The sequence below is a fragment of the Ascaphus truei genome, chromosome 7 (genome assembly GCF_040206685.1).
Source record: "Ascaphus truei isolate aAscTru1 chromosome 7, aAscTru1.hap1, whole genome shotgun sequence".
NCBI lineage: Eukaryota > Metazoa > Chordata > Amphibia > Anura > Ascaphidae > Ascaphus > Ascaphus truei.
The window spans coordinates 20350047-20372656 of record NC_134489.1 but is presented as its reverse complement, the minus strand read 5'-3'; the positions used below and the strand labels follow the sequence as shown (position 1 = coordinate 20372656).

At 44.7% G+C, this 22610-nt stretch overlaps 1 protein-coding gene across 12 annotated transcripts in view; it reads left to right on the top strand.

Annotated features, from left to right (window-relative positions):
* The first annotated feature begins 271 nt into the window (after positions 1-271).
* The window catches only part of IKZF2 (IKAROS family zinc finger 2), a 50527-nt gene continuing 28188 nt past the window's right edge, over positions 272-22610 (top strand). For 2 of the 12 annotated variants that reach the window (XM_075607224.1, XM_075607222.1), the window contains exons 1-3: positions 5276-5495; positions 6074-6122; positions 8537-8641. In XM_075607224.1, coding sequence (XP_075463339.1) covers positions 5493-5495; positions 6074-6122; positions 8537-8641 — 157 coding nt within the window. In that variant the 5' untranslated portion in view covers positions 5276-5492. Of the gene's footprint in view, positions 618-1784; positions 2093-5271; positions 5496-6073; positions 6123-6570; positions 7255-7442; positions 7524-8536; positions 8642-22610 lie in introns of those variants that run through there. The other 10 variants (XM_075607218.1, XM_075607214.1, XM_075607217.1 and 7 more) reach the window with 10 other exon arrangements.

The following is a 22610-nucleotide window of genomic DNA, read 5'->3' as shown; positions in this document are numbered from 1 at the left end:
ACACATCATGGGAATAAGTGCATCAGACATAAAAGTAACATTGTGGAAGAGGGGTGTCACTGTGTCATTATGCTTCCTTCAGTGGGGTCACTGGCCGGGAAGTTCCTCTACCCCCACACTGACAAACTGTAGCAATCAAAGTGTACAGTATTTTTTTTATTGTGCCAAATGTTGGACAGGTATGTGAATGTTGTAAGGTCCATAGGATCCTGCGTCCCAGCTCCACCCCTGGCTGCTTGAAATGCTGAGATCACTGGAGACATTCAAAGCAGCAGATCACTGTCCTGTAGTCGATTACCGAGCGTCTAGAGCGGCAGCACGCCTTGATTTAAATGCCCGTGTGTGTCTGGGGAGGAGGGAAGGCTGGCTGGCTGCGGGATCCGTTTCTCTGGGTTTGACCAGCTGTCCCAGGCTAACCCCCTGCTTGGCTCTGCTGCTGAAGATGGAGGAAGTAAAAGCTGGATTACCCTTAGCTACAGCAGCACTGCCTTAGTTTCCATAACCAACTGCAGTGCACAACACAGGCTGAGACATCACAATACAGGCAGGCAGGGGGGACATTGCACATAGGAGAAGACAGACACACAAGGGGATGGAAGTGTGGCTCTGCACTTAAGGTAAAATCCCTGTGTTGATGCTTCATGGTGTTTTGTCTTTTTTTTTAATTTATATTATTGTGCAGGATTATTCTGGGGGGGACAAAGTTGAGTGTTATAATGTGTCCCCTTGTGTCACTGCGCTGCAGAGACTTGTTGCTAACAGTAATGGTTGATCAGTGGCACAGGGGAGATTTGGGAAGGGAAGGGTTGGTGGTGATGGCATGAGGTTGTCATCCGGTGTCACTTATCACTGTCATGCTTCCTGAATCCCATGCTGTGTGTCTTCTTTGGGCTGACATCTGTCATTTGTGGATAATGAGAGAGGGACAGTCAGCAGTAGGACTGACACACGTCACTTACGACAGGTTCATCTCTGGGTGACAGCTTGGAAGCTTGTTACAGCATAATACCGAGGCTGTGGGATGTCATTTCCCCTCCAGTTACTGAAAGGGTGAATGATTTAACCTAATGTCCCCCTCCCTAACAGTGCAATAGTTTATCCGTATTGAACACTTTCTCTTCTGCGGCTCCATACGGGTTAATAATGGCCCGTCTTTCTCACAGCACTGATGGAGTACTCCCCAGCACTGAATGAGTTAACGGTGGGAGAAATGTTATCACCCCCCCACACTTAATGGCTTAACTAAGTTCCATCCCTCACCCCAGCACTGAATAGGTTAACTAGGTGCCATCCCTTAAGCTCACCACTGAATGGGTTAACTAGGTGCCATCACTCACCCACAGCACTGGATGGGTTAACTAGGTGACATCCCTCACCCCAGCACTGAATAGGTTAACTATGTGCGATCCATCACCCCCATCACTGAATGGGTTAATTAGGTGCCATCTATCACGCCAGCACTGAATGAGTTAATGGTGTGAGAAGTGTTATCACCCCCAACACTTAATGGGTTAACTAGGTTCCATCCCTCACCCCAGCACTGAATAGGTTAACTATGTGCCATCCCTCACCCCCAGCACTGAATGGGTTAATTAGGTGCCATCGATCACGCCAGCATTGAATGGGTTAACTAGATGCTACCCCTCATCCCCAGCACTGAATGGGTAAACTATGTGCCATCCCTCACCCCCACTTCTGAGCCTATTATAGTGTGGGGTCCTGTCCACAGAACTGGTCTCCCGTGTTTGGAGCTGTCCCTTTCCCCCCCTGTCTCTGTCTCTTCCTCCCTTGTTTTTTCTTTGCACCCCTTCCTCCTCCCCTTTTTTTTCTCTTCTTCTCCTGGTTTCTTCCTAAGCTGCTTCAGAAATAACCGGTGGATCCAGTTTTCTTTCTTGTTAATCTCATTGCTGGAGCAATGACCTTCCTCTCCCCCCCCTCTCTCTCTCTCTTTCCTTAAAGTACAGTACTGTAGGTGACATTCCTACCTAACTCTCCCCAGGAGGCCACCCCAAGATTCCTCATTTCATCTGCACTCTTACCTGGCCAGCAGAGCTGTGTGCTGCTCCTCCTCAATGGGACACCCCCACACCAGGTAGTCGCTTCTCAAGCTGAGCTGTTCTATTACTACTATACTGTATCTATATCTATAATAGCTTTCCTGATGGGGTTGGCCTGGGCACCTACAGAGAGAGGAGTGCACAGAGACTGGGCAGCTACAGACAGAGAGAGAGAGTGAATGATAATTTGCACTTCATAGCATTATTTTAACATGGTCTCATTTGTTTATTGAAATGAGTGGCATTTGTCTTTCCTTTTGGTCAGTTGTCTCTTAAATATTATCATAACACCTGACATGTCAACCTTCCCAAACTCCAGGTAGACAATTCTTCTCTTTCTGCTGTGGAGACCTTTGCTCTGAATTCAACTTTGTTTTTATTGATTTGTAGCACCTGTCATTTTTTTGAGGGCAGAACTAGTACATTCAACAGAACTGTATAGTCTCTCTGTCTTCTTTCTCTTTCTCTCTCGTGTGTGTGTGTGTATAAATATATTCATTGCCAAAAAAGTGCATTACAAAAAATCTAATAATAATGATCAGTTTTGCAGGCAAAAGACACTGTCACATAAGCTCCCATTGTATTGCAGAGTTTCTAGTGCTACCTGTTATTAATCTAAACTGTTTCTTGCATGAATCTGTGATCTGATCTGGCAGTTTCTCTTGGGCACTTGGATCAGTGGTCACTGACTTGGAAATGGTCATGTACCTTTTCCATGTTATCCTATAGCTGTTTCTGATCTGTCCCTACGGGTCAGCTGGTTTGCTAGACACCAGAGCTCCCTAATGCCCCTGCCTTGCCTTTTCCCATTCCTTCGTCATGTACCCCTCTTTAATTAGCATTCACTCCTGATTTCATCAGCGTAGGTTATTAGGAATCCATGTGATCTGACATGACATATTTTGCTTAACGTTCAAAAAATGTGTTGCACTAAGTATATACAGAAGTTTATTTTTTTTCCCCGGTATAAATTGTACATGGCTGGTTTGTAGCCGGAAAGCAGGTTGAAACTGAAGTGTTATCTGCTGTCTGCGAATGCAATTTGATCTGTCGGACAAGGAAAAAGAGAACACAGGAAAATAAAGTCATTATTTTAATATATTCTGCAGTTAGAATGATAGACTTCATGTATTTTTTAAACTTTTTTTTTGGGAAGCGATTTGGAGACCAGTTTCGAGGCAGCCTACTTTCCAGTAAGTAATGTAGAAATTCCAGGAGTAAGAGCTAAATATACTTGCTTAATCAATACAGAAATGGCTGGTTGTGAATAATTTAACTGCCAGTGCTGGAACTGTTTGGAAGCTAAAAGCAAACAGGGAAGAGGTGGTGAAAAAAAAGACAAGATAATTCTTAATATCCTTTAATGTCGATCCCCCCTCCTCCCCCCCACACCTGTTTACCTGTTATTACAATATTTTTACTTCACTTCTACATCTGTACCTGAGTGCAGTGCCAGATCTATTACTGTAACTTTGTTTTATTTAAAAACATTATATATATATATATATATATATATATATATATATATATATATATATATATATATATATATATATATATATATATATATAAAAGTTAAGGCTGTCTGGGTTATCTGGGCGCTCAGATAAATCGCTCCTGTCGTCTGCTGTCAATGTGGTTGGAAAAGTTGGATTTTGGTCATTTCCAGTAAGTGGAAATTCTCTACGCGCCTCAGATCTGCCTTATGACTAAAATACGAGTAAATGCAGCATTTCGTTGCAAGCGTTGGGAAGATGCTTCAAACTTTTCAAAGATTTGACTGAGCCTAACCAAAAGTTGTCAATTATGTTTCTGAATTGACATGTAAAAATGTTTTAAACAGCATTAATGAAGTCTTCTCGCAGACTCAACAGGTGCACTGCTTAGCAAGTTGAAGAAACTCATTGAGTTGGAGTCTTGATAAGGGAACTTTTGTTTAACATTTAGATTTTTATTTTAAGTGGGAGTTCCCTTCTGTATACTGTATTAAGGATGGCAGTACTGTTTTTTCTTCTTTCTGTTTTATCCTTTCCCCATCACTTCACTTTTGACTTATTCAGGTAATCCTTGTATTGAATGGCAAGGTAACGGATCGATGTAGCAAAAAAATCTTATCACTTTCAATAGGAGATTCTATTTGCTAATTCTGATGCTCCTGCAGCCAGCAGCTTTTATAGCTTGACCTCCTGTCTAATGCGCTGTCCAAGAGGTCAGACTTCGCCCAGGAAGCAATCTCAGGCTGACCACACCGTCATTTTGGGATATTTACAAGTTACGTCATGTAACCCATAAATTATTTAATATTACAGACCCTGTGAAAGTGCATGAAACATTGTACATATTTTTTTTACACTGGTTTTCTTTCCATCAGACAAGGTGAATACCAGTTTTGATGTAGCAGTATAACAAAGAAAGAACAATGACACTGATAGAGGCATAAAGTAGCACATCCATTACCTTGGGTTCACAAGTGACTTCTTCCTTAGGCCGAGTCCATGCTCCCTGCTTGCTCGCTGAGGCGCGCTGAGGCTCAGGGAAAGCGGGTGCTTTCCCTGGCCTTGCGCTCTCAGGGGGCGGGCTGGGGGCGGGCGTGTCACTGGCCGGGAGCGGGCCAGTGACGTCATGGAGCTGGTTCGCCCTCATTGGGCGAACCGCTCTCGTGACCGGCCTGTCGCGCCGGCAAGCGGGGAAATTTTAAATTCCCCTAAGACCTGCGCTTCCGCAAGCGCTCGGAAGCGCAGGTGAGCCCCTACTAAAGCCGCTCTAATTGAGGCTGTAGGGGCTCAGTGCTGAGCGGGAGCACGCCTCAGCGCGCTTCCGCCAGCAAGCTAGTAACATGGCCGAGGCCTTAGCTATTGATCTGTAGAAGCATTGGGGGCTCTTTATGAAAACGTTCCCACCTACAAAACTGGGGAAAAGCAGCATCAGATTTGAAAAATCAAAAAATCCTCATGCTTTTATTCACCAATTTTTGCAGCAGTTTCGTACCAGTTTTGCAGCCAGGAGACTTTAATAAACAGCCCACGAAACGGCTTGTTGACACACACAGAGCGAAAGCAGCCTACACAGGTGCAGATTACTGTGATAAATTGGTGGCACGAGTACCATTTTTTTGAAATTACACTTTTTGCAACTTTTTTTTTTTTAGCACAGTATGCTCAGTGCTAAAGTTTTCATACATAGGGCTGAGCGACAGGCTGGATAGAGTCAGCATACACAGGGTTAACAAGAAGATGACTTAAGTCCTTTGATGATAGGAGAGTTCTCTCTGGCTACAAAGGGGTTAAGTCACATAACACAGGAAGACCTTGGCGTGTGTCAAAAGAGTGCTTGCTGTTGGCTGTAGGGATATAGGTATGCTGCCTTCTTTCAAAGCAACTTTCCTCTCAACTCTGTTTTGCGAGACACATTTCCTTTGTTGGTGTGCTTTTAACAATGGTTTGTATGCTTTCTACTGTGGTTCTAACTTTTTTTTAATGCAATTGAAACAGTCGTTTACTCCAGTTTTAGCTCTGGCTGCCGAGTTTTAACTTCATGCCTCTCTTTGGATTTCTAAGGAGATTTTTCCAATTCGAACTCATTTTGTAGACGTGCTGAAACCCTGTGTTTGAGTGACTGATGGTTTTTAAAGTGCATGCTCAACAAGGCTTTTGACATAAGCACATACAAATATACTCCCTTGTGTTTGTTTTTTTTAATGTAAATATCATGAACACATTTTTTAATATGATATTAAAACGAAATACTCGCTCAATATTACCCCATTTCAGTTTCTGCTTACAAATCATATGATATGCGTTGAATGGGAATCATCAAAACCATTGGTAAACGGCAGCAAATTTTATACACTTTCAACAACAAAAAAAAATTCAACAGAGTGGATGATGGATTTTTGTAGGCAGCACATAAATATATCCAGAAGCAGGAATATAAATGTAAATAGTGTATCACAGATTACACATTTACTGCTCATAGGACACTTACAATTTCTGACGATGTTCTATTTTGTATTTCAGCTCTACACTTTGACTATGGAAGCGGGGACACACGATGACTATGTAACTAGTAAGTAATGTTTTTATGTGTGTTTGTAGCTGCTCTTTTTTTTAACCTTTTTGTTCTTTATTTTAAGTTGGATGTTTGTATACTGTACAAATATATTAATCAAAAAGAACCAACATCTAATAGGTCTTCTGGAAGATTTGGAAGGAAAACACACACACACACACACACACACACACACACACACACACACACACACACACACACACACACACACACACACACACACACACACACACTTTAACATTTTTCATTAAAAAAAATATATAATATATATTTGTTTATGAACATTTTTCATTCATTAAAAAAAAAAAATATATATATATATATATTTTTTTATGAATAATGTTAAAAAAAACTGATACATGAAATGATACATTGTGATTTATATGGGATTTTTTCTCTTGCACAGTAAGAGTTGACCAGCACAGTGGAGTCAGCCAGGGTAAATATTTTGTACAGACACGGTTTGATAGCACCCACTTACATTTGTAGTTCCATAACATTTAGTGTGCAAATTCACTAGCGCACACTGGTACACATACAGGCACATTGATGTACTTGAACACATAGCACTGACATGGTAAGCCTGTGCTTTTTTGCTTGTATGGGTGTTATGCCTATGGAGTATGTTCTAAGTCGTCCCAAAGTCATTGCTAATTGTAATTGTATATAAGTGTTTATCTATTCTAAGAGTGTACTGGCAAAGTCTTTGCAAACCAACGCATTTTAGACCCGCAGTGAAGGGGTTGACTATTTTATATCTGGACGTGTCTATAGCTTACTGGGAGGCCTCTCCAACATGGTAGGGGTTAAGCTTTTTTTGTCAACCTACATTTTGGTATTCAATAAGACAAATAAAATGCTGTGTTTTGGGATTACATGTCAATCTCGGTCTCGGGGATCTCCTCTCCCCACAGATTGTGCTGATAAGTGTTAGACCTTCCAAGGGTGATTCACGCCCAAGAATTTGGCTGTAGGGCTTCTCTGTTACTAAACTTCAGATGTGGCAGGTGACGTTTGAGGTGTCTTGATAGTTTGAGCGTTTCCTTGAATGTTGGCCGCGTTTACCTTTTTTGCAATAGCCACTACCGTCAAATCATGTATCCTGATTCTTCTACTTACTACCGTACAGGTAAGACCATCAGCGGGGTATGTTACTGGTGACGGTTGAGGTCTGGAGTTCAAGGAAACGTTAACTTTAGTTAGAGAGACTTCTTTAGTGTACAAGAAGCCATCAGTGTTTGGAATGAGAGAGTCTGACCATCTCCAATAAGTGAAACTCAGTCCAAATGAGTGAAATCCGACCACTGTGTCTTCCAGCTCCTCATTGAGATGGAGAACTAACTTCAGTGAGAGAAACCCATGTGATATTCGGATCACTACTTGTTCCTCCCGTTTACGGTATATTTTTTTTATTTCTAAAAGCGTCTATTTTTCCTCATTGTGGTAATATGTGGGCTCTGATATATATCTGTATATTGACAGACTGGATAGCAGTGAACATCCATCAGAGGTTGTCATAATAATAGTTTAGTAGTAATAATTGGAGGCTAATATTTCTTAGAGTTTTTATAAAAGTTCCTTTTGGAGAGACTGTTGCTTTAAGTGTTTCAGGCAGATAGTAATTCTTAACCGTGAAAAGTCGTAAAAGTACCCTTGGCGATGGAATGCCCTTCTAGCTGGGAATTGCATCCACAGGAAGGAACATGTTAGGACTTTGGAAGAAAACATTCTCCAGAGAGGAGAGGGATCCTATTGCAGATATAATATTCCTACGGACATTCATGTTAGGAGAGAAGAGTGGTCGCCTCACTCCATTGCTGGAGCTAGTATTTCAAAGAACCTTTAATGCTGCTTTTCATGTTTAATGGGTCACCTCCTTGCCTCCCTAAAATGAGACTGTATCAGTGAAGACTCAGAATGACAACCCATTCCACAAATACAGATGATAATAATATATATTTTTTAGTGCAGCGCAAACACAATCCATTGAATTTTGCAGGCGCAATAAGTCAATCAAATAAATAAAAACAGGATTTGTACATTCCAGTAAGGATAGTGACTGATCCCTACTACATCCTGCCAATGTCCTTTTTAATCCCTCTAGAAACCGGTAGAGAATGATGTAGTTGGTCAGTGCTATACTCGGTATAAGCATTTACTGCAGCATGTGGTTTAATCCATTTGTTTTGGATGATCCCTTCTTTGCAATGAATTGCTAGATGCTCCAGCAGAGAGGGTTTAATACAGCTATATTTCAAGACGTTTGAACCGTCCCAGAGGTTTTCCTTGCGCGTTAACTTACAAAAGCTCAGGGAGGCGTAGATTTCGCCTCTCGATTTTGCATTCCTGACGCTCGTTTAGTTTTTGCCCATGGGCAGGAGAAACGTAACTTTTCTGTTTTGTGCAACCAGGTGATAATGAGCTTATGCCCGAGAGGGAGCACTCCGACATGGCTATTGACCTGACCTCCTGCACACCCAACGGGCATCACGCCTCGCCTGCACACAGGGCAAGCAGTAAGTCCAAGTTGTGTTATTATCTCTCATTTTCTCTCTTTCCTCCTCTGTCATTTCCAATCTCCCGGTGTTATCAGCTGTTCCCTTCTCTGGGTTTAAGAGTCCACCTTCTACCCAAACACAGCCAGATGTAGGCGATAAGGGAAGACATAGAAGATTCATTTTTGCAAAGAAGTAAAACAAATAGATCATACTCGTATAAGAAATGACTGGAGATGTTTAGTACACATCATATTGCTGATTGTCTTTTATATCTTACTAGTTTAGGGTAATGTTATATTGTTAAATGATGTTATTATTTTATCTTTCCCACCAATTGTACGGCAATACAGAATACATGGGCAATTTAAATAATAATATAGCAAAATATTACTTTTGATAGTTAAGCCACTGTTTTTCCCTGTAAATCACCAATTACATAGTTACTTTTAAAATAGGCATGAAAACGTACATGCGTCATTTGCGAGGCAGTGTTTTTCTAGAATCAGTAGGACAAGGCTGGTCTTTGCCAGAGTTTAGAGATTGATTGCTTAGACATGGCTATTTTTCAGGAGGCAAGAGGCAGCTTCCCCTGGACTCGCATACACAGATACACAGGTGGCCTCCTATTAGTTTGGTGACAGTCCATCACATACAGGTGTAGCCACCATCATACGTTGTGATACATCATGACAACCTGCACGAAGATTACCACTCCATTCCATGGAACGTCGTGATATTCTGACTAATGCAGGGGTTTGTCATGTTATCTCGATGAACAGTTCCACCTGGGACATCTGCACTTCTAGCTCAAACTCCCTTTTATTGACAGCGATGATAATGACACGAAGATACATTGTGTTATTTACTTAAAATAATTATGATTTTGGACGTGGTGTTAAATATAATTTATTGACTTTTTGCTCCATGAAGTTTTGGACAAGTAACTATGTCCCTATACATTAAATATGTAGATTGGATGCTATATGAACAATTGTTTTCAGTGCAGAACTCCGGTGACATTGATGACTACACATCACTGAAACAGTTACACTTTGTTTAGTCTTCACATTGTTTTCATTTTTTTAAAAATATTTTAACGATACCTTCAAGGTTTCTACACTTTACCAACTATAGATATCTTTCATGTCGGCCCAATAAAATAAAATCTTATAACAGCTTAATAATGATCTAGGTGCGATCAGCACTATATATATATATATATATATATATATATATATATATATATATATATATATATATATATATATATATATATATATATATATATATATATATATATATATATATATATATATATATATATATATATATATATATATATATATATACATACACACACACACACAGTGGTTGACAAATCACCAAAAAATCTACTCGCCACACAAAAAAAATCTACTCGCCACCTAGTACCAAACGTATGCTGCTTGGGCCAATTGGAGCTCGCCACGATGTTAAATCCACTCGCCCGGGGCGAGCAAATGTATAGGTTTGTCGAACACTGTCAGTATATATATATATATATATATATACACACATATATATATATATATATTACACACACATCTTATGGCTTCTCATGCCTCATTATTAAGGTAAATCAGAAGGGCCATCACATGCAGGAGGATAATTTCAAGGCCTTTTCAACAGATTGTCATCTGTTACAAATAAATCATTTGAATCCAGCTACTGTAGGGGGTGTTTCTGCTTCAACAAACATGGCCAATTATACTTGTGTCCCCAGAGAACATAACACCTTGTCTTCTCAGTTGAACTGTTCATGGTATCCTAGCATTAGATAACAGACTCGGGCAATTCCAACACAGGGACTGCTTCTGGCCTGCTGATAGCTGTGCCTGTTACACATATTCATCACTTCGTCTCCAGCAGACAATTGTATGGAAGGATTTGTAATTATACATCACTGTATAGAAACGTCTAGAAAGGCATGTGCAGCAGGTCATTTTAGGTCAGTGGGAGATCTACAGTACTCAGTATAGTGAGTTTTAATTGTACATAATGCCTTAGAATGGGGTCTGACATTTTCTCCAAAGTTGCACCTTGGATGTCCATTGGAAATGTAATTCCCCCCCCCCCCCCAAATAGTTGGTTGACATGCAAAAATTTATTTTTTTTGTCTCATCAAAGGGGGCAACAAACCCACTTTTAACTAATTGCAGTAATATATTTTCTCAATTCATTGCTTTGTAGTTTTTGTATGAAAAATGTAAGGCACGTAAATCGTTTCCCAAATACTTGTGTCAATACAGATGTAATACACATATTAGGCAGGAAAGGACTAGCTTTGTAGTTAACCCCTTAACACACTTTTTAAATGAGAATGAGAAGTGATTATTTCTAGACTGTGCTGCTACAATGAATACCTGCCCCAAAGAGCTTACAGTCGTATTTTTGCACCTGAGACTGGGTAATAAATTGCTTTGCCAGTGGTCACTCTTAGCTGCCACTGTCAGAGTCTGGAGTTCAAAGCATCAGTCTGCGCTGATCCCCATTTGTTGTTGTTGCGTAACTTTATAAGACCCTCCTCTTGCCTTTTCCTGCTCCATTGTTATTTTTTAAATCTGACGCTCCGTTCAGGAGATTTAATCATTTCAAATATTAAGTGTGCGGGAGGTTAAAATGAAGCTCTCCTCCCAATTAAAGATTTGTTCCATTATTGTGGAGGAGGAAAAGCATCCCTCCATGTTCTGCCCCTCCTATCTCCTGCCCCTGCTCTCTCCTGCATCCTGCCCCTGCTCTCTCCTGCCCCTGCTCTCTCCTGCCCCTGCTCTCTCCTGCATCCTGCCCCTGCTCTCTCCTGCCCCTGCTCTCTCCTGCCCCTGCTCTCTCCTGCCTCTGCTCTCTCCTGCATCCTGCCCCTGCTCTCTCCTGCCCCTGCTCTCTCCTGCCCCTGCTCTCTCCTGTCCCAGCTCTCTCCTGCATCCTGCCCCTGCTCTCCCCTGCCCCAGCTCTCTCCTGCATCCTGCCCCTGCTCTCTCCTGCCCCTGCTCTCTCCTGCCCCTGCTCTCTCCTGCCTCTGCTCTCTCCTGCATCTTGCCCCTGCTCTCTCCTGCCCCTGCTCTCTCCTGCCCCAGCTCTCTCCTGCATCCTGCCCCTGCTCTCTCCTACCCCTGCATACTTCCTCTTCTCTCTCCTGCCCCTGCTCTCTCCTGCCCCTGCTCTCTCCTGCCCCTGCTCTCTCCTGCATCCTGCCCCTGCTCTCTCCTGGCCCTGCTCTCTCCTGCCCCTGCTCTCTCCTGCCCCTGCTCTCTCCTGCCTCTGCTCTCTCCTGCATCCTGCCCCTGCTCTCTCCTGCCCCTGCTCTCTCCTGCCCCTGTTCTCTCCTGCCCCTGCATACTTCCTCTTCTCTCTCCTGCCCCTGCTCTCTTCTGGCCCTGCTCTCTCCTGCATCCTGCCCCTGCTCTCCCCTGCCCCAGCTCTCTCCTGCATCCTGCCCCTGCTCTCTCCTGCCCCTGCTCTCTCCTGCCCCTGCTCTCTCCTGCCTCTGCTCTCTCCTGCATCTTGCCCCTGCTCTCTCCTGCCCCTGCTCTCTCCTGCCCCAGCTCTCTCCTGCATCCTGCCCCTGCTCTCTCCTACCCCTGCATACTTCCTCTTCTCTCTCCTGCCCCTGCTCTCTCCTGCCCCTGCTCTCTCCTGCATCCTGCCCTTGCTCTCTCCTGCCCCTGCTCTCTCCTGCATCCTGCCCCTGCTCTCTCCTGCCCCTGCTCTCTCCTGCCCCTGCTCTCCCCTGCCCCAGCTCTCTCCTGCATCCTGCCCCTGCTCTCTCCTGCCCCTGCTCTCTCCTGCCTCTGCTCTCTCCTGCATCTTGCCCCTGCTCTCTCCTGCCCCTGCTCTCTCCTGCCCCAGCTCTCTCCTGCATCCTGCCCCTGCTCTCTCCTACCCCTGCATACTTCCTCTTCTCTCTCCTGCCCCTGCTCTCTCCTGCCCCTGCTCTCTCCTGCATCCTGCCCTTGCTCTCTCCTGCCCCTGCTCTCTCCTGCATCCTGCCCCTGCTCTCTCCTGCCCCTGCTCTCTCCTGGCCCTGCTCTCTCCTGCCCCTGCTCTCTCCTGCCCCTGCTCTCTCCTGCCTCTGCTCTCTCCTGCATCCTGCCCCTGCTCTCTCCTGCCCCTGCTCTCTCCTGCCCCTGTTCTCTCCTGCCCCTGCATACTTCCTCTTCTCTCTCCTGCCCCTGCTCTCTTCTGGCCCTGCTCTCTCCTGCATCCTGCCCCTGCTCTCCCCTGCCCCAGCTCTCTCCTGCATCCTGCCCCTGCTCTCTCCTGCCCCTGCTCTCTCCTGCCTCTGCTCTCTCCTGCATCTTGCCCCTGCTCTCTCCTGCCCCTGCTCTCTCCTGCCCCAGCTCTCTCCTGCATCCTGCCCCTGCTCTCTCCTACCCCTGCATACTTCCTCTTCTCTCTCCTGCCCCTGCTCTCTCCTGCCCCTGCTCTCTCCTGCATCCTGCCCTTGCTCTCTCCTGCCCCTGCTCTCTCCTGCATCCTGCCCCTGCTCTCTCCTGCCCCTGCTCTCTCCTGCCCCTGCTCTCTCCTGCCTCTGCTCTCTCGTGCATCCTGCCCCTGCTCTCTCCTGCCCCTGCTCTCTCCTGCCCCTGCTCTCTCCTGCCCCTGCTCTCTCCTGCATCCTGCCCTTGCTCTCTCCTGCCCCTGCTCTCTCCTGCATCCTGCCCCTGCTCTCTCCTGCCCCTGCTCTCTCCTGCCCCTGCTCTCTCCTGCCCCTGCTCTCTCCTGGCCCTGCTCTCTCCTGGCCCTGCTCTCTCCTGGCCCTGCTCTCTCCTGCCCCTGCTCTCTCCTGCCCCTGCTCTCTCCTGCCCCTGTTCTCTCCTGCCCCTGCATACTCTGCATGCTCTGTCCTGCATCCTGCCGCTGCTCTCTCCTGCCCCTGCTCTCTCCTGCCCCTGCTCTCTCCTTCCCCTGCTCTCTCCTGCCCCTGCTCTCTCCTGCCCCTGCTCTCTCCTGCCTCTGCTCTCTCGTGCATCCTGCCCCTGCTCTCTCCTGCCCCTGCTCTCTCCTGCCCCTGCTCTCTCCTGCCCCTGCTCTCTCCTGCCCCTGCTCTCTCCTGCATCCTGCCCTTGCTCTCTCCTGCCCCTGCTCTCTCCTGCATCCTGCCCCTGCTCTCTCCTGCCCCTGCTCTCTCCTGGCCCTGCTCTCTCCTGGCCCTGCTCTCTCCTGCCCCTGCTCTCTCCTGCCTCTGCTCTGTCCTGCATCCTGCCGCTGCTCTCTCCTGCCCCTGCTCTCTCCTGCCCCTGCTCTCTCCTGCCCCTGCTCTCTCCTGCCCCTGCTCTCTCCTGCCTCTGCTCTGTCCTGCATCCTGCCGCTGCTCTCTCCTGCCCCTGCTCTCTCCTGCCCCTGCTCTCTCCTTCCCCTGCTCTCTCCTGCCCCTGCTCTCTCCTGCCCCTGCTCTCTCCTGCCCCTGCTCTCTCCTGCCCCTGCTCTCTCCTTCCCCTGCTCTCTCCTGCCCCTGCTCTCTCCTGCCCCTGTTCTCTCCTGCCCCTGCATACTTCCTCTTCTCTCTCCTGTCCTCTCAGTGTGATGTCTGTTTGTGGTATCCAGGGTCCTTTTTTTATTTCCCCGGTAGACACCGCTCACTGACAAATCCATAGACAATAGCAGATTACACGGGGTAGAGTTTACCTTTAGAAAGGACCCACCTACATATTTATATATATATATATATATATATATATATATATATATATATATATATATATATATATATATATATATATATTTATACATGCGACCATAATACAAAGGCAAATAGCACATAGAAGAAGCGAGGCCTAACAAAAGGCTAAACCAAAGGTCGGCTTGGAACATATGCTGTAGATATTCCCTTTGTGCAGGGAGTTTATAAAGGGGGCAACTGTTCCTGAAGCACACGTACAAAGGACCTGAGTTTGACTTGGTTCGATTAATACGATCCATTGCGTGTTGTCCCAACACATACTTGAAAACAGTGCGGTACGGGCCAGGAATGCATCAGCTCTATTTAACCAGACACTTAAAGCTGCAGTGCCACATAGCAACATGTATTGTGTTTGAGCCATGTGACACCGTGTCCACCACTTTGAATGTTTGCTCCATAGCTAATGGTATGTTTACATGCTTTTCAAGTGCAGGCCCTCAGCTGCCGCTCCAAAAAGCACCGCGAGAAAGTCCATGGGATACTGGGTCCTATGTACTAAACGCCAAAAATGAACGCACAAAAAGCACGTTATGTTGCGCTTTTGAGGACCTATGTACTTACCTTATTTTTCTTTATATGCGTACGAAGCGTTAAAAAATAAATATTCTTTGTCACCAATGGTATGCAGCGGGTGCACAGAAGTAACTGGTATGTACCTGAAACTATTGTTGGTAACCTGCATCTGAACCGTCCACTTAAGTTGGACCTGGTGGAAATCCTAAAACGTTGCGCAGAATTAGGTTGCTGTGTATCGACCAAACTTTTTGGGGGACGGGTGTTGTATTATTTATAGATGAACAAAATGTATTATTTTTACGTCATTTATATTTACTAACACTAGATACAATGACAATATACACAACATTCTGTTTTTGTATCAATCGGGTATTCCGCACGACGAAACGCGTCAAACGTCCTTTCAGACAACGAATGATGTGTCGTATGTATGTCGACCTCACACCCTTCATACATGCATGCCACGCATATTATATTGCCATCAAATATGATCATAGTTCGTAGACCCCACTGCTTGACTTAAGGAGTCCGATAGCTGAACGAGTTGAGAATGCCGTAGTGATTTGGAGTTGGATACGAGGCTATAGTAGTTGCCATAGATTAGAGTCACCGCATGACGTTATTCCCCATGAACATTTTTCCAGGAGGATTTTACAGGGAGGAATTGGGTTAGGGGCAAAAAAAAAAAAAAAGTCAAGGCAATTTCGATATTTTTCTCATACTTCCTAGTGGGACTTTGGACAACCGCTCCAGCGCTGAAAGGGTTAAAGGGAGAGCATGGTAGGGTGACACCTCTCAGAATGGAAAAGACATTGTTTGGTACAAAGGGGTAGATTCATTAAAGGGCGATAGGTCGTTAGCTGTCATTCAAGTCATTGGCAGTTGGCGTGTGATCCCAGCTCTCTAATACCTTAATGACTCTTCACCCAAAGAGTGTCCGTATCAGCATCACCGTTCCACCAGTGACACAGGAAATGCTTCACCTAGCGCACATTAATAAGTGCAAGATCAGGGCTCACGCGCTCTCTCAGTAAGATGCACACTGCTGTACTTGTCGCCTTTTGGATCTACTCAACTGCTATACTTGAAAGACTATCATTATTGAAGGGGGGGTTATATCAAAGCAGTACAGTATATTGATGCAAAAAGTGTCATTTGTTATCTTGCATCTCCTAGCATCAATGTATCAAGGTGCTTTGCTCCACATTTGCAATGTGTGCACCAGCATGTGATTTTGGAAACGTTAACCTTTTCAGTGCCCTTATGATGTACCTGGCACGCCAAAGGTCCTTATGACATAACAGGTACATCATAGGCACCTGCTAATTTTCTACGGGGTGTTCAAGCTGACCACTTCCGTTTCTTGCATCCGGGTGCCCGGCACGACGGGCGATCACTCTTGGAGCGAACACATGACTCGGTGCTCCGGTGCCGACGGAGACTCGGCACGCTAAAGGTTAGCAGGAGGCGTCAAGGAAGTGTCCTACTGGAATATATTAAATGACGCATCACTGTGCTTCATTAATACCATCCCAAAAATCCACCGCATCTGTGGGGGTGTAAATCTGCCTAGACCATGATCTGCGTCGGATGCCAAAATATCTTCCACAATATCCCCCACGCATTTGACGCAGTGGCAAGCAGACAATGTTGTGCAGCTCATCCAAGCAAACCTTTCTTTGCCTTTATGCGCCTCCCCGCCTTTAACCTTTCTGCTGGCAGAGTGTACAGTGCAAAGTGTTGCTGGCGCCTCTGGGAGAGAAACGGTTAATGCATTAAATAGTAAACCTTATCAAGGAATAGAACTATAATAATAATGCCTTATCAATAGCAAAGTGCTGGAGATTTCACAGCGAGGACTGTACAGTATGTGACCAAGATGAAAAAGGAGAGCCCACAAGCAATATGTGTGGACCAGCATAGTTACATAGTTACATAGTAGATGAGGTTGAAAAAAGACATGCGTCCATCCAGTTCACCCCATGCTAAATTTAGATGACAGATACTTTGTCCTATATTTGTACTTACAGTATATTGTAAGTAAGTAAAGTCTCTGCTTTCATGGCCCACCTGTCTGATTAAGCGGCTTGTGTAGGTAGCGTATATTTGGTGTTATTATTGAGCAGTGCTGTTCTCCCCACTCCCTCCCATGACCATTTTGTGCTAGCCTAGCGAGAAGGTGACGGCGTGTTTTGACAGGATGCTGTCTTCAAAGTGGGCATTAGTAGCCTTCTCTTCCGCTTGAAACTGCTGTCGTGGGCAAGAGAAACCATAGACGAGTTAGCTGTGAGTCAGTGTGTTCTTAATAAACCGTTTATTGCAGCAGGATCCCGCAGAGCGCTGCACGCGTGTAGGGGACTGGGAATCATAGGCACGTGAAAGGTGGGCAATTATGATGGCATTTTCCTTCTGTCCTTCTAGAAGCCTTTTATCCTTTGCATTGTGGAGCCTTCCAGCTGTAGAAGGCTTAAGGCAGGGGGACAACTCTGGTCCTCAAGGGTCACCAACAGGTCAGGTTTTTAGCGTATCCCTGCTTCAGCACAGGTGGCTCAGTCATTGACCTGGCCTTTGAGGACTGGAGTTGGTCACCTGTGACTTAGAGGGTTATTCATTAAACGGCGATGGTTCCCGTTGTACAGAGCCTCGCATTACCCATTGAGTTCCCCATGACGTAGCTGCCACGTTACGGGGTCTGTCATTCCAGGGGCCACATGACATCATTTTTTTTTTTTTGCCTACTGCGCAATCTGACCAGACAAGGAGAGTCAGTGATGTGATCTTGTGATCACTCCCAAAGATGATCGCAATGGGACCGAGGGGTTGTGGGCCACCAGGCATGCTAAGGGTTAAAGCCAATGTTCCCCGATCGAAAAGTTCACAGTTTAATGAATAACCCACTTAGAATAAGGTTTCATAACCCATGGTGCAAGCAATGAGAATAACAGTGCGCAACTGTATTTCATACAGCACGTTCCTCGCGATTGGGACTCCTTTTTCACAATGACAATGCAGCGCGAAGTACGCAGCGCTGAACATAGAATTGTACAGGCACAGTCGCTGCCCAGACGAGCTTCCAGTCTGTATCTGGTGCCTGTGGTCAAAGGTTACAAGGATCTGACACTGGCTTTGACATTGGGGGCTTGGTTCACATCCCAGTCAGTGCTTTTAACTCACTGAGCTACTCCCTCGGCCCAGAACCCAGACCCAGCTTGTGGTGCAGCGGCTCCTACGCGCCAGGTTGTTGAGGTATAGTGGAGGATAAAGAACACTTTTTCACTGTAAGGGTATTCTCACAATTAAAGTGAAGTCATTAACCAAATGTAAAATGTAGGTTTATTATTATTTTATTGTGTGTGTATATATATATATATATATATATACATATGTGTGTGTATGGTTGTATATATATCTGGAAAAAGGTGACACTTGTGCTCATTTGCATGTCATTTCCCAGAATCCCCTTGCTGCAGTGGGAGTACTGTATGCTAGGTGATAATGGTTGAAAGGCAGGGTTGCCGACCTGTCTAAGTCATGTGAATGTGCTCACAAGTTATATTCTTTATTGGATATGTGTGTGTATATGTATATGTGTATGTATGTGTATGTGTATATGTACAGTGTTCGACAAACCTATACATTTGCACGCCCTGGGCGAGTGAATTTAACATCGTGGCGAGCTCCTATTGGCCCAAGCAGCACACATGTGGTACTAGGTGGCGAGTAGATTTTTTTGTATATATATATATATATATATATATATATATATATATATATATATATATATATATATATATATATATATATATATATATATATATATATATATTCCTTCTGACTTGCAATGTATACAGCTCTGTACATGGACATCATTGACATATGATGTCATATGAGAATGGGGAGCGACACAGCTGGTTCACAAAGAACAATCAGACCGTGCGATGTTTTCAAACTGTTGTCTTCTTTTGGGAAAAGCTGTTGGGTTTCTGTTGAACGCTCCCATCGAGGGGCAGGGAAGGCGCTGAGCAAGCTGATCCAGTTCTGATTTATAGTTTAAAATGACTTTTGTCAAATTCCACTGGGCTCATTTTTTTTTTCCATAACCCCCTCCAGCACTGCGAGAATTAAAGGTGAAATTCCAGTAACTCAAAAACAAACACCCAAAAAAACATTAGTGACTATTTTTTTAAGTAACTTCTCCCTTATTTCCATCTGTTGTTCTAAATAAACCTCTCCCCTTATTCAGCACCTTAGAAGTGTAACATTTTATACATTACATAGTTACATAGTAGATGAGGTTGAAAAAAGATATACGTCCATCAAGTTCAACCTATGCTAAATTTAGACGACAGATACTTTATCCTATATCTATACTTACTTATTGATCCAGAGGAAGGCAAACAAAAACCCCCAGTGTCATATCATCCAATTATATCTCATAAGGGGAAAAATAAATTCCTGCCGGACTCCAAGAATTGGCAATTGGATTAATCCCTGGATCAACATCTTTCCCATGTTTACTTATTTGGTATATCCCTGTATACATTTACCATTTAAAAAGATGTCCAACCTTTTTTTGAATAAATCTATTGTATCTGCCATCACAGTCTCCATGGGTCTCAACATTGATGTAGAGAGGTACAGTATATGCAAAGAAACGCTTTTTCATTTTATTTAGGAACAAAATGGCTAGTCTGGCTGTCAGATGCAACTAGCACACTATGGGATTTAAGGGCACCTACTACTTTTTGGAATCCCAGAAAAAAATTATTCTTGGTTTGATTGCCCTCTTAACCCTACTAAATGTTACTGTGGGGAAGGATGATCCTGTGGAGTGTTGCGTTGGGTTTAGAACATCACAAAATCCACAATGCTGACTTGTCACTGAATGGATGTTTCAGCAACTGAAAAGTTATATCTGCAAGTTACAGTACTTTTACTTCAGCCCTCCCCGGCAGCAAGGGGTTAAGTTAACATGGCCTCGAGGTCTGCAGTAATTGAAGTGACATGACAGCACTATCAGATGTCTCTGTCTCTCTGACCTGAATGGGATGGGGAGGGGGGGGGGCGGAAGGTTTGCCAGCTTTCTGATTTTGCCTTTGGGTAGGGCAGGGGGGCAGTCTGGTGGCCGAGGGGAGAAACAGAGCCACGGAGGAGAAGAAACTGGAGACGCTCCCTGGGGATTCAGGGGAGCATCATTTCTCTCAATCCCTTTTGGTTTGATGGACTGAGATAAAAAAAAAAAGGAAGTCTTTGATCTGCAGGGGAGCAGCCATACAATGGAACTCAGAGGGCACTCCGTTAACATGATCTTAGGATGAGCAGTGAGGTTCATTCACTATGTCTTTGTTGATCACAGGTTGCATTGGCCTTTTTTTGCTGCCACGGGGGGCTGCAATGCACTACTCTGCAGTGCAGACCCCTCTAAACAGTAAAAAGTGTTAAAAAGCTCTTACAAAAGATCTCAGATTTGGGCAACTTGACACATACAATCCAACAGTCACCTACATTTCCACAAATGTGACACTTCTGTTTTTCCTTTTAGTAACTTTTTGGTTGAATTAAAATTGCTGGAAAAAAATACTGGCCTTTTGTCATTCTGTTGTCTTTGTTTTTACCAATATTGCCATTTTTGTGAATTTTCCATGGGTTGTAGCAGTGCAATAGACCCCAAATTTGTGAAGACGCCTAGGTGATGAGTGCGTGGTCAGGGGACTTGTCTGGTTTGTCCAAGCTTGTGGAGCTAAACCAGGGATCGGAAAACTCGGGTGATAAGAGGGTCACAAGTTAGCAGGATCACAAGGCAAAATGTCATATGAATTTAGAGACGAGCTATGAAATACTGAGTATTCCTCGAACATTTTTAGTGCATGGCATGATATAAAATTTTACAAGAGGCTGAAAGGAGTGCAGGTGGCGTATCACGGTCTTGAACTGTACAAAGTGTGTGATTTACGTGAATTGTATATCCAAAAGTACAGCAAATAAAAATACCACTTGTGAGCACATTCACATCTCAGGTCTGCATCCCTGCTTTTCCCCATTATCTCTTAGCGTGCAATGCTTCCCCTGCAGCCAGGGATTCTGGGCAATGATACGCAAATGAGCACTCGGTGTCACCTTTTGGTTCAAATCCATTTTAACATGGACCCCCAACATGGATATGATGCAAAAAGTGACACTGTTTGCTCATTTGCATGTCATTACCCAGAATCCCTGGCTGCAGTGGAAGCATTGCATGCTAAGAGATAATGGGGAAAGGCAGGGTCGCAGACCTGTCTGAGACGTGAATCTGCTCACAAGTGGTAGGAGAGTTTTTGTAATTTTTTCTACTCTCCATAATGTATTTAATGTGTGGCTGAAACATATCCCAGAGTGAAGAAAGCCCGCTCACCCCCGCTTTATAGTAGCACATGTAACCCTGTCCTTGCTGGGGAGCGCTGCATTGGGTTACCGTTAATGGCCCAGACACCGGCCAGCTCCTTTTTTCTTTTTTGGGGCATTTTCTGCCGCCGGTGGAGCGAAGGGTTAACCCAGAGCTTGTGTTTGTGTTTCAGTTGAAACCACACTACCCATCCCATCCACCCCATTCCTTAACAAACCTTGCGCCAGTCCCCTCCGCACCTTCCCAGCTCCTCCGGGTTATTTTGGCTTCTGGCCAAGGCCTGTCAAATAAAAGGTTTTTTTTTTATGAACAGAAAATCCCTCCCACTTGTATTCTCTTCCAACAAAACAGGTTTCTGGTCTTTCCAGATTTTCTCTCAAACAATTCCAAGGTCATATCCGGGTGGATTGGAGTCTAAGTGTGTGTTTTTTTTTTTAATGCTGCCCATTCTTATCACAGCCAGATCAGTAGTGCAGAGTTCAGGTAGCACCACTGGTCCTGTTGAGGTCCCTTTCACAGGGTGTGGAGCAGTTTACAGGTAGACATGCGGTAGATGGCACATCTGGACCACGTTCCCATTTTTCTCTGCATGATTTGCTAGTCCTGTGTGGTTCCTTTTGAAACTATACCGAGCATTTAAAAATCCTGTTACCGCAGGGGTGCTCAACTCCAGTCCTCGAGACCCCCTTCCCCCCCCCCCCTCCCAACTGGTCAGGTTTTCAGGATATCCCTGCTTCAGCACAGATGGCTCAATCAGTCCCTGCTTCAGCATAGGTGGTGCAGGTGACTGGGCCCCTGATTGGGCCATCTGTGCTGCAGCAGGGATATCCTTAAAATTTGATCTGTTGGGGGGTGAGGAAGGGATCTTGAGGACAGGAGTTGAGCACCCCTGCCTTACTGTATTTGCTCTACTACCTCGTCTGGGCAGCGGTTGTATCCATGCACTACTCTTGTAGTACAAAAACATCCCTTTGTCCGCAAATCAAGACCACAAGGCTAGTCCACTCGTGTGTATCGGGTACCTGATTGTTCGCTCACGGTGACAGACTCTTCAGCGACTTTGTATAGTACCAAATTAAATAATCAATAATAGATGACATCTCTTCACTTCAGTAAAACTGATTTGATGTTTTTAAGTTTGTAATTATTTTTTTTAAAAGCTGCTCACCCCCCCCCCCCCATATATATATATATATATTTTTTTAAAACGGTCTCGCCTCCTGTTTGCATTTAGCGCTGAGGCATTGGATCTGCCATGTCTTCCTCTCCCTGTAACATCCCTGTGCAATTACATGCATGTTTGATGGCTCCGAAAGGAAAGGACACAGGAAAAAGATTTCATTTGTAAAAGTGGATTGGCTTTTTGCGCT